This window comes from Anolis sagrei, chromosome 4, assembly GCF_037176765.1.
Source record: "Anolis sagrei isolate rAnoSag1 chromosome 4, rAnoSag1.mat, whole genome shotgun sequence".
Taxonomy (NCBI): domain Eukaryota; kingdom Metazoa; phylum Chordata; class Lepidosauria; order Squamata; family Dactyloidae; genus Anolis; species Anolis sagrei.
Genome location: NC_090024.1, coordinates 197,799 through 212,558, shown reverse-complemented (window position 1 = coordinate 212,558; position 14,760 = coordinate 197,799). Strand labels below are relative to the sequence as shown.

At 47.5% G+C, this 14,760-nt stretch overlaps 1 protein-coding gene across 1 annotated transcript; it reads right to left on the bottom strand.

Annotated features, from left to right (window-relative positions):
* Positions 1-2,593: 2,593 nt before the first annotated feature.
* Positions 2,594-10,658, bottom strand: LOC132773572 (zinc finger protein 135-like). The gene is made up of 2 exons (XM_067467171.1): positions 10,487-10,658; positions 2,594-4,323 (listed from the first exon to the last, which is right to left on the bottom strand). Exon 2 carries the CDS (start codon positions 4,142-4,144, stop codon positions 2,870-2,872), a length of 1,275 nt encoding a protein of 424 aa, XP_067323272.1. The 5' UTR covers positions 4,145-4,323; positions 10,487-10,658; the 3' UTR covers positions 2,594-2,869.
* Between the last annotated feature and the right edge of the window lie 4,102 nt (positions 10,659-14,760).

Genomic DNA, 14,760 nt, shown 5'->3' with positions numbered 1-14,760 from the left:
GGGGCTCTCCTCCTCCTCATAGAATCCTAGAATCCTAGAGTTGGAAGAGACCAACTCCTGGGCCATCCTCCAGTCCAACCCCCTTCTGCCAAGAAGCAGGAATATTGCATTCAAAGCACCCCCGACAGATGGCCAGCCAGCCTCTGTTTCAAAGCTTCCAAGGAAGGAGCCTCCACCACACTCCCTCCGGGGAAGGCAGAGAGTTCCACTGCTGAACGGCTCTCCTTACAGTCAGGAAGTTCTTCCTCGTGTTCAGATGGAATCTCCTCTCCTGTAGTTTGAAGCCATTGTTCTGCGTCCTAGTCTCCAGGGAAGCAGAAAACAAGCTTGCTCCCTCCTCCCAAGATGCTGATGAAGACATTAAGGAGAAATTCTACTGTCAGCTGGACACCGTCCTATCGGGGATACCTAAGGAGGACAAAATCCTCCTCCTGGGGGACTTCAATGCAAGAGTCAGGTGAGACTTCGGCCTGTGGCCAGGGACCATAGGAAAGGACGGGGTTGGAAACAGCAACTCGAATGGCATCCTGCTTCTCACCAAATGTGCGGAACACAACCTTGTCAATGTTTGTGACAAAACACATGGAGCAGCTACAGAGGAAACTACACAAGGATTTTATTTATTTATGACACTTCTATGAATCTTATCTGTATAGATTATTATATGTATTGAAAATCTTATATGAGTTGGTTTAACCTCTGTCTGGCTACTTAAACTGAATTACAGTGGAGAGGAAGTAATGCTCAATAATATTCAATAACTTTTCTATATCTCAATTGCTATCTATAACTCAATTGCTCCATCTATTTCTCAATCTATATCTCAATCTCAATCACTCAACGGTTCTTACAATGGTTTCTTCAGAGTTACCTGCCTAGCCAGCAGCACATCTGAAGCTTTCTTTCTCTACTGAAGGAGGCAGGGGAGATTCCAAAATGGAGATCTCAACCCCTGGAAAAAGGTGGTCCCTAGACCCAAAGAGATACTTTTCTAAACCAATAACTGCAGAAAGGGCCTGCAGGCTGACTTTCCAGCCTCTGATGCTGTTTATCTTCCAGGGTGCTGCTGGGTCTGCAGCAACCCTGGGGAAATGTAAAAGAACACTATCCCATGCAACTAACCAAAGCAGAATAGAGGGGTAGCATTACTTCCTTAGATCTAGACACTATGCTCCTATTGATGCAGGCCAAAAAGCCAATGGGATTTTGGCCTGCATCAATAGGAGCCTAGTGTCTAGATCTAAGGAAGTAATGCTACCCCTCTATTCTGCTTTGGTTAGACCACACCTGGAATATTGTGTCCAATTCTGGGCACCAGAATTGAAGAGAGATATTGACAAGCTGGAATGTGTCCAGAGGAGGGCGACTAAAATGATCAAGGGTCTGGAAAACAAGCCCTATGAGGAGCGGCTTAGGGAACTGGGCATGTTTAGCCTGAAGAAGAGAAGGCTGAGAGGAGATATGATAGCCATGTATAAGTATGTGAGAGGAAGCCACAGGGAGGAGGAGGAGGGAGCCAGCTTGTTTTCTGCTTCCTTGGAGACTAGGACGCGGAACAATGGCTTCAAACTACAAGAGAGGAGATTCCATCTGAACCTTAGGAAGAACTTCCTGACTGTGAGAGCCGTTCAGCAGTGGAACTCTCTGCCCTGGAGTGTGGTGGAGGCTCCTTCTTTGGAAACTTTTAAGCAGAGGCTGGATGGCCATTTGTCAGGGGTGATTTGAATGCAATATTCCTGCTTCTTGGCAGAATGGGGTTGGACTGGATGGCCCATGAGGTCTCTTCCAACTCTTTGATTCTATGATTCTATGATTCTATGATTCTAACCCTGGGGAAATGTAAAAGAACACTACCCCATGCAACTAAAGGGTAATGCAAACTATGCTCCTGGAAGACGGAACACTCCCCGCTTCAATTTCCCAGGATATGGAAATTTACCACTTAAAAACACACAAAAATACCTTTGTATACATTCCAATATAACAGTATAAATCTTAAACACTTTCAACAAGCAATGCAAGATCGCTGATTGGTCTGTCCAGGACAGACATTTTGTCTTTGTTATAAGTCTTTAATTGAACTTTCGTGACCTTACATCAGGGCAAGGAAAGGTCTTTAGTATGATGCCCATGGGCCAGGCATGGCGGGCCAAGTCTTTGTCCTTTAGCAACACAAGGTTGCCCACCTTAATATTGTCCTGTGGGTTTTGCCAATATTAAGGTGGGCAACCTTGTGTTGCTAAAGGACAAAGACATTCATTTGAAGCTGGCTTAAATACTCGGCCTTCCACCTCTTCCAGAAGTGGTTGGCTAAGATCTGCACCTGTCTCCACAGGGCATGGTGAGATCCGTCCGGAACTGGATGCAGAATGTCTTTCCATCCTGGCGCTTTTTGCATCAGAATAAGTGCAGGAGTCAATGGTTGTAAGCGCTGTCGTAGACTCTCTGGGATTGATGACCACAGTTCCCTCCAATGGGAATTTAGGTCTATGTAGATGTCAACTCTCAGGGACGCTCTTTCCACATGCCATCCCTCAGGGATACTTGGATTGTGCTTTTCCTGCATGGCGGGGGGGGGGGGGGTTCTCGTTATATTTATTCATATCCCGCTTTTTCTCTCCATTTGGACACTCAAAGCGGCTCACAAATTAACAGCGTTGCAATACAACTTAAAACATACAAATATTAAAACCCTATGTCTATATATGGTTTCTCCCCTGAGTCAGTTCTTGAATGTTTATGTAGAGGTGAACTACGGGTGAAGCTCTGTCCACACTCCAGGCATTTATAGGGTTGCTCTCCAGGGTGAGTGCTTTCATGTGAACGTAGTGGTCTACTCTGAGTGAAGCTCTGTCCACACTCCAAGCATTCATAAGGTTTTTCCCCCAGTGTGGGTCCTTTCATGTTTATTTAGATGAGAACTCTGAGTGAACCTCTGTCCACATTCCAGGCATTGATAGGGTTTCTCTCCAGTGTGAATCCTTTGATGTGTACGTAAACTTGAACTCTGAGTGAACCTCTGTCCACATTCCAGGCATTTATAAGGTTTCTCCCCACTATGTGTCCTTTCATGTGAACGTAGATGTGAACTACGAGTGAAGCTCTGTCCACACTCCAGGCATTTATAGGGTTGCTCCCCAGCGTGAGTGCGTTCATGTGAACGTAGTGATGTACTCTGAGTGAAGCTCTGCCCACACTCTATGCATTCATAAGGTTTTTCCCCAGTATGGGTCCTTTCATGATTATTTAGATGAGAATGCTGAGTGAACCTCTGTCCACATTCCAGGCATTTATAGGGTTTCTCTCCAGTGTGAATCCTTTGATGCGTACGTAGATATGAACTCTGAGTGAAGCTCTGTCCACACTCTAAGCATTCATAAGGTTTTCCCCCAGTGTGTGTCCTTTCATGATTATTTAGATGAGAATGCTGAGTGAAGCTCTGTCCACACTCCAGGCATTTATAGGGTTTCTCCCCTGTGTGAATCCTTTGATGTGTACGTAGATTTGAATTATGAGTGAAGCTCTGACCACATTCCTGGCATTTATAGAGTTTCTCCCCAGTGTGAATCCTTTGATGTGTACGTAGATTTGAACTCTGAGTAAAGCTCTGACCACATTCCAGGCATTTATAATGTTTCTCCCCAGTGTGAGTTATTTGATGTGTACGTAGACCTGAAATCTGAGCAAAGCTCTGTCCACATTCCAGGCATGTATAGGGTTTCTCTCCTGTGTGAATCCTTTGATGTTTACGTAGATTTGAATTATGAGTAAAGCTCTGACCACATTCCAGGCATGTATAGGGTTTCTCCCCAGTGTGAATCCTTTGATGTGTACGTAGATGAGAACTCTGAGTGAAGCTTTGACCACATTCCAGGCATTTATAAGGTTTCTCCCCAGTGTGAATCCTTTGATGTTTACGTAGACCTGAAATCTGAGCAAAGCTCTGTCCGCATTCCAGGCATGTATAGGGTTTCTCCCCAGTGTGGGTCTGATGTGAATGCAGAACTGAATGAGCGAAGCTCTGTCCACACTCCAGGCATTTATAGGGTTTCTCCCCAGTGTGAGTCGTTACATGTTCCTGCAGATGATCCCTCTGAGTGAAGCTCTTTCCACACTCCAGGCATTTAGACACTTTTTCCTCCATGTCAAGAATGATATGGGTGTTTCCTTTAAATACAGAGACTTGACTCTTCTTTATTCCTTTGTTATCTGTAAGTGAAGCCAAGAATTCAGCAAGATCATCGCCTCGAGAGGATGTCTTCTCCCTGTGTTATTGGTTTCCATACTGCATCCAAGAGGTCGCTCCAAAGAGTCCTCACTTCCCTGGTGAAGAAAGAAGAGAAAGATCAAGGGTGGAAGCCAGAGACCTTCTCTACCTCCAAGATTTCCCCCTTCCCCTTCATGGGTCACGTTGGGAATGGAAATACCAAGAAATGCAGACGCTGGGGCCTCAAGCACATACATAATGGGTCCCAGGTTTACTTTCTGAGCAACTCAAACTAGATGCACGCTGCCACAAAATTTTCTATATTTTCCTGCAGCTAACCAAGCCTTTGCCTTTCCAGTCACCTAATTCAAAACCACATTGAGGCTTGGTTGAGATGTTCACGCGAGTCTCTGCTGAACGAAATCCCCTTGGGGTGATTCATTCCCTTGGCTCAGCCCCAGGATGGGATTGTCAAGGGTCAATTTCTGATGGCATGAAGACATCACAAATTCCCTCCATGACATCCTGACTGAATCATCCTGGCTGAATCAATTCTCTCTCTGTGACATTTTGAAGGCAGCAGAGGGTGCTGGAAACCTTATATTGGAACTTGTGAAGCAACAAGGTCTAATAAGGACACTGAGAAGAGGGGGAGATGGGCAGCAAAGGTGTGTAAAAGGAAGTGGCGGTGGGAAAAAGTCCATAGTGTCTTTCTTTGCTGCAGAGATACAAGCTATATATCCATTTCAAAGCCAAACGGCTTGTGAGTGGTTATTTAATATTGCTATGTAGATCCTACAGTCTGACATTAAGACACTACTGACCTTTTCCCACCAACACTTTTCTTTCTAGGGGAGAAACTGACTGCTACGGAGACTATGTCACAACAGCTGTCCTTCCAAATAGGAGGAGGGATAGAAGCTGGAATACCAGTATCTTTCCAGGGAGCAGCGGAGAGTGGGTTTAGAGGAGTTACCCTAGAAGGGAATCTTGGAGGAGGAGGAGGACCCCAGCAAGGGGGTTGAGTGACAGGCAGGATCATCAAGTTTGCAGATGACACCAAATTGGGAGGGATAGCCAATACTCCAGAGGACAGGAGCAGGATTCAAAACAATCTTGACAGATTAGAGAGATGACGGGCCAAAACCAACAAAATGAAGTTCAACAGTGACAAATGCAAGATACTCCACTTTGGCAGGAAAAATGAAATGCAAAGAGACAGAATGGGGGACAATGCCTGGCTCGAGAACAGGACGTGTGAAAAAGATCTTGGAGTCCTCGTGGACAGGAAGTTAAACATGAGCCAGGAATGTGATGTGGCGGCAAAAAAAGCCAATGGGATTTTGGCCTGCATCAAGAGGAGCATAGTGTCTAGATCTAAGGAAGTAATGCTACCCCTCTATTCTGCTTTGGTTAGACCACATCTGGAATATTGTGTCCAATTCTGGGCACCACAATTGAAGAGAGATATTGACAAGCTGGAATGTGTCCAGAGAAAGAGGGCGACTCAAATGATCAAGGGTCTGGAGAACAAGCCCTATGAGGAGCGGCTTAGGGAACTGGGCATGTTTAGCCTGAAGAAGAGAAGGCTCAGAGGAGATATGATGAGGGCCATGTATAAATATGTGAGAGGAAGCCAGAGGGAGGAGGAGGGAGCAAGCTTGATTTCTGCTTCCTTGGAGACTAGGATGCGGAACAATGGCTTCAAACTACAAGAGAGGAGATTCCATCTGAACATTAGGAAGAGCTTCCTGACTGTGAGAGCCGTTCAGCAGTGGAACTCTCTGCCCCGGAGGGAGTGTGGTGGAGGCTCCTTCCTTGGAAGCTTTTAAGCAGAGGCTGGATGGCCATCTGTCAGGGGTGCTTTGAATGCAATATTCCTGCTTCTTGGCAGAATGGGGTTGGACTGGATTATGGCCCAGGAGGTCTCTTCCAACTCTTTGATTCTATGATTCTATAATTCTATGAAAACTTGATTTCTATTCCTCTCTGTCTCCCCAAAGAGACTCAGGGTGGATTCCAAACATAAAAGGCAAACATTCAGTGCCTGAATACAACAACAATACCTCCATGCTAACACAATTTATACAACCCAACATATAAATATGACGTATAACTTAACAAACTCAAATTAAATAAAAAGCACAGCATAAGGCAAAACATCCAACATCAAATGGAAACATTGATTTCCCATTTCCTTGGGGCAAATTGGTTAATCATTGCTCAAGAGATCGATTGAGCTGGCAGGGTGAGCAGGGCACGGATACGGATGGCAATTATTAATCCGAGATATCATGGTGCTATTACCAGCTCTTGAAGAACGGAAAACCCAACCTTGCCACCAAAGTAGGAAAGAAACCAATAGCCAGGCAACCAGAGACTGAGAACAACAACCTCCATGAACCCTTTACATCTACTGAATTGGACATGGCTCTTAACAAATGTAAGAATGGCAAAGCAGCTGGCCTGGATGATCTACGGATGGAACAAATCAAGAACTTTGGTCCAAAAGCAAGGCGCTGGCTGCTGGAGCTGATGAACAACTGCACTGCATCCTGTCAGATCCCCAAAATCTGGAGGAAAGCAAGAGTCATCGCCATCTTGAAGCCAGGCAAAGACCGCAATGACCCAAAAAGCTACAGACCAATCTCTCTGTTGTGCCACCTCTACAAAGTTCTGGAGGGACTTATTCTGCATAGAATTACGGAAAATACAGACCAAGGGTCCTCAAACTTTGTAAACAGAGGGCCAGTCTGTCAAATTGTTGGAGGGCCGGATTATAATTTGAAAAAAACCATGAATGAATTCCTCTGCACGCTGCACATCTCTTATTTGGAGTTCAAGAAAACACTTAAATGCAATACAATAATTAAAATGAAGAACTATTTTATTCATATTTCAATGGGAAGTGTGGACCTGCTTTTGGCTCATGAGATAGGATTGTTATTGTTGTTGTGTGCTTTCAAGTCATTTTAGACTGAGGTTGACCCTGAGCGAGGGCCGGGTAAATGACCTTGGAGGGGTGCATCTGGCCCCCAGGCCTTAGTTTGAGGACCCCCGCTTTAAATTGTTATGTTTATTCATATCACAATCTGCTCCCCATCTATATAAATAAAAATGTAATGTTAGTTCGTGCTCCCATCAGAACTCAAAAACCACAGGGGGAATTGACACCAAATTTGGACACAAGGCACCTAACAGTCCAATTTATGTCCACTCAAAAACATTGATTTTTGTCATTTGGGAATTGTCGTTGCTGGGATATATAGTTTACCTACAATCAAAGAGTATTCTGAACTCCACCAATGATGGAATTGGGCCAAACTTGGCACACAGAACTTGGATGACCAGCAGAATATACTGGAAGGGTCTGATGAGCTTTGGAGTTGTAGTTCAGCTGCATCCAGAGAGCACCGTGGACTCAAACAATGATGGATCTGGACCAAACTTGGCACGAATATTCCATATGCCCAAATATGAACACAGATGGAGTTTAAGGGAAATAGACCTTGACATTTGGGAGTTGTAGTCACTGGGATTTATAGTTCACTACAGTTAAAGGGCATTCTGAAACCCACAAACGTCAGAAATGGGGCAGACTTCCCACAGAGAACCCCCCTGACCAGCAGGAAATGCTTAAGGCCATCCAGTCCAACTCTCTTCACCAGGGCAAGAAAACGTAATCAAAGCCCTCCTGGCAGAGAGCCATCCAGTCATAAATATAGATAGATAGAAATTATTCTCTCTCACTCACACATAGTATCATAGATTTGAAAGAGACCCCTAAAGAAGGGCAATGATATGTTACATGTTCCCGAGTGGGCAAACCAGGCCCTCTCCACATCAACACTGGCAAAGAAAGAGCAAGAAATACTGTTTACTCACAAGCAGAAAGAAAGCACCCCCACCCCCACCCCCACCCCCCAATCAAACTCCTGGCGAGGGGCCTGAGTGACAGGGTGCCCCACCTTGCAGTCCTTCAACCCTCCATTACCTAACACCAGGTGAAATGCGCCGCCAGAGCCAGGCAGGCAGGGAGGGAGGGAGGGAGGGAGGGGCCTCTCCTGAGAGCCCAGCAGGTGGGCCAGGTGTGCAGCGGCCAGGGGGGGCACACCCCATGCCAGGCCCACTAAGATGAGATCCCCCCCCCCCGCTTCCAGTCCGCTTCCAGCTGTCAATCACACCCTCCCTCCCTCCCCCCCCCCCCCCGCCTTCAACCAGGAGGATGACAACCTGGCACAGGATCCCTTCCCCCCCCCCCCCCCATTCCCGTGTTGAGGAAACCTTCCTGCCGAGTTCCTTTGGGCGCAGAAGGGGGAGTCAGCCAAGGGGGGGGTCTTCCTCGTCCGTGCCGCCACCCCCCCTCTTCCTCCCTCCCCTTCCCCTCCCCCGGCTTGCCTTCATGTTGACCCCGGGCCAAGTCGATCCGCTGCGCTCTCCATTATTTGCACAATGATAAGGAGGGAGGGGGGAGGGGGGGGCTTCCACCTGCCAGTCACCCCCCCCTCCCCCTGCTGCCATGCCCCCCCTCAGCCCCCCCCCCCCGCGTGATGCACCAGGGAGGACCCCCTCCTCCTTGCGGACACCCCAGAGGCACTCCAAGGGGACAGGGACCCGTCAAAGGGCATTGAATCAGCAGACAAGAGTCCTTTGTCCACCCTGGACATCATTCCACAAATATATAAACCCGTTTTCCTACTTCCAACAGATCTCACTCCCTCTGAGGATGCTTGCCATAGATGCAGGCGAAACGTCAGGAGAGAATGCCTCTAGAACATGGCCATATAGCCCGAAAAAACCTACAATAACCCATAGAAATTGTTGTTTTGGAAGCTGAAATCTCATTATATTGCATTTAATCTCATTATATTGCATTTAATCTCATTATATTGCATTTAATCACCTCTCAACAAAAGAAAGCCCCAGGCACTGTCAGGCCATTATATGCTAATCAAGGTGGTCAGTTGAAACATTCCCACCTAGCTCCAGCAGACAAGAGTCCTTTGTCCCATCCTGTACATCATTCCACAGATATATAAACCCCTTTTCCTACTTCCAACAGACCTCTCTCCCTCTGAGGATGCTTGCCAGAGATGCAGGCGAAACGTCAGGAGAAAATGCCTCTCGACCATGGCCATACAGCCCGGAAAAACCTACAACAAGGACATATAATCACCTCTCAACAAAGGTTTGCTCCAGGCACTGTCAGGCCATTATATGCTAATCAAGGTGGTCAGTTGAAACATTCCCACCTAGCTCCAGCAGACAAGAGTCCTTTGTCCCACCTTGGACATCATTCCACAGAGATATATAAACCCATTGTCCTAATTCCAACAGACCTCACTACCTCTGAGGATGCTTGCCATAGATGCAGGCGAAACGTCAGGAGAGAATGCCTCTAGAACATGGCCATACAGCCCGGAAAAACCTACAAGGACATCTAATCACCTCTCAACAAAAGAAGGCCCCAGGCACTGTCAGGCCATTATATGCTAATCAAGGTGGTCAGTTGAAACATTCCCACCTAGCTCCAGCAGACAAGAGTCCTCTGTCCCACCCTGGACATCATTCCACAGATAGATAAACCCATTTTCCTACTTCCAACAGACCTCACTCCCTCTGAGGATGCTTGCCATAGATGCAGGCGAAACGTCAGGAGAGAATGCTTCTAGAACATGGCCCTATAGCCTGGGAAAATCTACAACAACCCAGGCATTTCATCCACTTCCAAGCTTGCAAACTTTGTGTTTTGTTTGTTTGTTTTGTTCTGTTAGGAATGCAATACAAGGGTCTGGTTGCCCCCCCTGGCATGAGCAATAGACACAATAGTCACCCCCTCCCCACCCCTCCCCCACCCCCGCCGGGCACAGGATCCAAAGAATGGCAGAGAGAGGGGGGGGGAGGGGGGCCCGGGCGGGGAGGGGGCAGTGGGGGGGGGCGTTAGGCTGGCGCGGGCCAAGTTGGGGGGGGGGGAGAGGGGTTGGACTGGATGGCCACGAGGTCTCTTCCAACTCTTTGATTCTATGATCCCAGCTTCGGCCAGGAGAGTGTGGGCGGGGACCCCCAGCAGCAGCCAGGCTGACCTCTCTCCCCCCCCCCCAACTTCGGGGATTGCCCCCTCGGCCCCCCTGCCTGCCTTCCCTCCCCCCTGCCCCCCCACCTCGACTGCCGAGCCCAGCGCCCCTCCCCGCTCCCGGCCTCAGTCTCCCCCCCCTTCTTCATCCCCCCTCCCTCCCTCGTGACCCCAAAGAGAACTCCTCCCCCCCCCCCCACACTCACCTGGGACTCACTCCTCTCCCTTCCGAAGTTCACAGGAAAGAAGACAGAGACAGAGACAGAGAGAGAGAGAGAGAGAGAGAGGGAGGGAGCAGGGGGGGCGGGGCACGGTTGCTTTGATGGGGGGGAGCCGCTCCCCGATTGGCCCCTCCCCCTCTGGACGCCCCAGCTGGAAGGAGGGAAGGAGGGAGGGTGGGGCCTTCCTTCCTTCGGCCGCACGACCAGAGCCCTCCTAGCAGAGGCCCGCCCAGCAGCAGGTGCTCGCTTAGATTGTTCAGGGTCTTCTGGAAGGCTTTCTTGGCCGGAACTCAGGCTGGGTGGCGCCGGGGAGCCTTCTTCTTCCGCAGGGCTGCCTGGCCACCTTCCAGGAGCAGCATTCTCTCCTGACGTTTTGCCCACATCTATTTTTTTTTTAAAGTAAATCAGTAACTTTATTTATTTATTGAGATTGGGAAATCTACCATTTTTACTGTCTCGTTAGGAGCAGCATTCTCTCCTGACGTTTCGCCCGCATCTTCTTTTATTTATTTTTTGAGATTGGGAAATCCACCATTTTTACTGTCTCGTTAGGAGCAGCATTCTCTCCTGACGTTTTGCCCACATCTATTTTTTTTTTTAAAGTAAATCAGTAACTTTATTTATTTTTTGAGATTGGGAAATCCACCATTTTTACTGTTTCGTTAGGAGCAGCATTCTCTCCTGACGTTTCGCCCGCATCTTTTATTTAAAAAGTAAATCAATAACGTTATTTATTTTTTGAGATTGGGAAATCTACCATTTTTACTGTCTCGTTAGGAGCAGCATTCTCTCCTGACATTTCGCCCGCATCTTTTATTTAAAAAGTAAATCAGTAACTTTATTTATTTTTTGAGATTGGGAAATCTACCATTTCCACTCTCTCGTTTTCCCTTTTTAAAAAAGTTTTTTAATTGTGTAATACATAGAAACATAGGTAAAGGTAAAGGTTGTCCCCTGACATTAAGTCCAGTCGTGTCCGACTCTGGGACTCTGGTGCTCATCTCCATTTCTAAGCTGAAGAGCCTGCGTTGTCCGTAGACACCTCCAAGGTCAGGTGGCCACTGGCAGGACTGCATGAAGCACTGTTACCTTCCCGCCGGAGCCGTACCTATTGATCTACTCACATTTGCATGTTTTCGAACTGCTAGGTTGGCAGTACTTTGGCCACATCATGAGGAGACAGCAAAGCTTAGAGAAGACAATTATGCTGGGAAGGGAAAAGGAAGAGGGGCCGACTAAGGGCAAGATGGATGAATGGCATCCTTGAAGTGACTGGACTGACCTTGAATGATCTGGGGGTGGTGAGGGCTGACACATCATGACAAGACAGGAAAGCTTAGAGAAGGGAATGATGCTGGGGAAAGTGGAAGGCAAAAGGAAGAGGGGCCGACCAAGGGCAAGATGGATAGATGGCATCCTTGAAGGGACTGGACTGACCTTGAAGGAGCTGGGGGTGGTGACGGCTGACAGGGAGCTCTGGTGTGGGCTGGTCCATGAGGTCACGAAGAGTCGGAGACAACTGAACGAATGAACAACAACCACAAGGTTGGCAGAAGCTAGGGCTGACAGCGGAAGCTCATGCCACTCCCTGGAATCGAACCTGCGACCTTTTGGTCAACAAGCTCAGCAACATTAAAAGTACCAGTATTTTCCCCAATCCCCCCACCACCACCACCACCACAACCCTACCCCCCAATACACACACACACACCCAGGAACAGTTAAGCACTTTGGCTGTGTTGACGACACTGGTTCAGTCCTGAGAAGAGTCTTATTCAACTCCCTCTATTTCTCTTTCGCTCTTGATCCTGGGAATGAGACCCTTCCATTTGGCTTCCCCGCGTCCTTCTGCTTTGACCCCTCGTAGAGTAACTCGTCCTTTCGCTCAGATAATCTTAGAATCCTAGAAGAGTTGGAAGAGACCTCCTGGGCCATCCTCCAGTCCAACCCCATTCTGCCAAGAAGCAGGAATGTTGCATTCAAATCACCCCCGACAGATGGCCATCCAGCCTCTGTTTCAAAGCTTCCAAAGAAGGAGCCTCCACCACACTCCCTCCGGGGAAGGCAGAGAGTTCCACTGCTGAACATAGAATCAAGGAGTTGGAAGAGACCTCCTGGGCCATCATCCAGTCCAACCCCATTCTGCCAAGAAGCAGGAACATTGCACTCAAAGCACCCCTGACAGATGGCCATCCAGCCTCTGCTTCAAAGCCTCCAAAGAAGGAGCCTCCACCACACTCCTTCCAGGGCAGAGAGTTCCACTGCTCAACGGCTCTCACAGTCAGGAAGTTCACACTCCAGCAGGCATCCCCAGGGGTGGAGGGGTCTCTTGGAAACCAGGCAAGGGGGGCTTCCCCTGCCACGCCTTGCTGTGGCCCACTCTGGTGGTCATGGGGGTTCTGTGTGGGAGGTTTGCCCCAATTCCATCGTTGGTGGGGTTCAGAATGTTCTGTGATTGGAGGTGAACTATAAATCCCAGCAACTACAACTCCCAAATGTCAAGATTCCATTTTCTACAAACTCCACCAGCGCTCACATTTGGGCACATTGAGTATTCGTGTAGAGTTTGGCCCAGATCCATCATTGTTTGAGTCCACAGTGCTCTCTGGGTGTAGGTGAACTACAGCTCCCAAACACAAGGTCAATGCCTACCAAACCCTTCCAATATTTTCTGTTGGTCATGGGAGCCCCGTGTGGAAAGTCTGGCCCAGTTCCATCGTTGGTGGGGTTCAGAATGCTCTGTGATTGGAGTTGAACTATATATACCAGCAACTAGAACTCCCAAATGTCAATATTCAATTTTGTCCAAACTACACCAGCGTTCACATTTGGGCATATTGAGTATTCATGCCAAGTTTGGTCCAGATCTGTCATGCTGCTCTCTCTGGATGTAGGTGAACTACAACTCCAAAACCCAGGGACACTGCCCACCAAACCCTTCCAGTATTTTCTGTTTGTCATGGGAGAAATGTGTGCCAAGTTTGGTTCAATTCCACAGCTGAGGGGCCATCACAGAGAAGGCCCTGTCTCTCGTCCCCGCTAGACATGCTTGTGAGGCTGGCAGGACTGAGCGCAGGGCCTCCCCAGATGATCTTAGTCTCCATGCTGGTTAACAGGGGGCAATACGTTCGGACAAGGAGCCTGGGCCAGAACCATTTAGGGCTTGATCAGCTAAAGTGTGTAATGCACAGATATCTATGGCAACAACCAACAAAACAACAATGTATGTGCATGACTCGCAAAATTCTGCCTCAGAGTAGGTTACCTCATGCTGTATTACTATGTTGAAAAGACCTCAAAATTCACAGTAGTAGAGCTCTCAAGCGTCATCAATTCTATCATTAAGCCCTTGAGGGAAAAGTGTGTGTAGTTTGAAAATCCAAATTGTCTCTCTGCAAATGGCATCTTTTGACATCTGCATTAGGATTCAGCGATACTTTCTCTAAAGTACAAAACGTAAAGCTATGTTATGTGTGTGCTTTTTCTTGAAAATGTACATATAACCAAGAGCCAGTGGACCCATTCCTTATTCAAGAGCAATGTTCACTTATTCTGATTTTCAGGGGTCTAGTGGTCATGCCAATATATCGTAATTCAATCCTTCATAATTTTTTTAGTTTTCACCACCATTCACTGAAATCCAATTTACCATACAGCTTTTAAGACTGACACGTAATTCTAGCACTCAAAACGATTTTGACCCTTCAACAGGTATCCTGAAAAAACAACTCAGAGAGCGAGAATACCCCAATAGGATACTTAACACAGCCATCAGCAAGGCTAACTCCATTAACAGGAATGAGCTACTGCAGCAACGCCCTAGGAAGCAAAACATCCGCATGATTTTATTTATTTATTTATTTCGTGTACTTCTACCCCGCCCTTCTCAACCCCCGAGGAGGGACTCAGGGCGGCTTACAAAAAGGCACAATTTGATGCCTACACAATAATACAGATAAACGAAAACAGCAATTAAAACAGTTATAACAGTTAAAAAGAATCAATATATGTCACAGTCAATAAACCAATCTCAGCTCAGCGTTCACCAACTCAGAGTCCATATTTCATGATCTGGCCTAACACAATACACATCTGAAATTAAAAAGATCATCTTTAAACACTGGCATCTAGTACAAGACATCTCGGGATGCCAAAGCACACCTATGATTGCCCACAAAAGATCCAAAAACTTAAAGAGACTTTATGATCCATTCAGAGTACCACTCTCCAACCACGTTCCAAAAACAAACTGTTAGGGG

Coding starts and splice junctions, on each gene's coding strand:
- LOC132773572 (XM_067467171.1), bottom strand. CDS start 4,144: ATGGAGGAAAAAGTGTCTAAATGCCTGGAGTGTGGAAAGAGCTTCACT.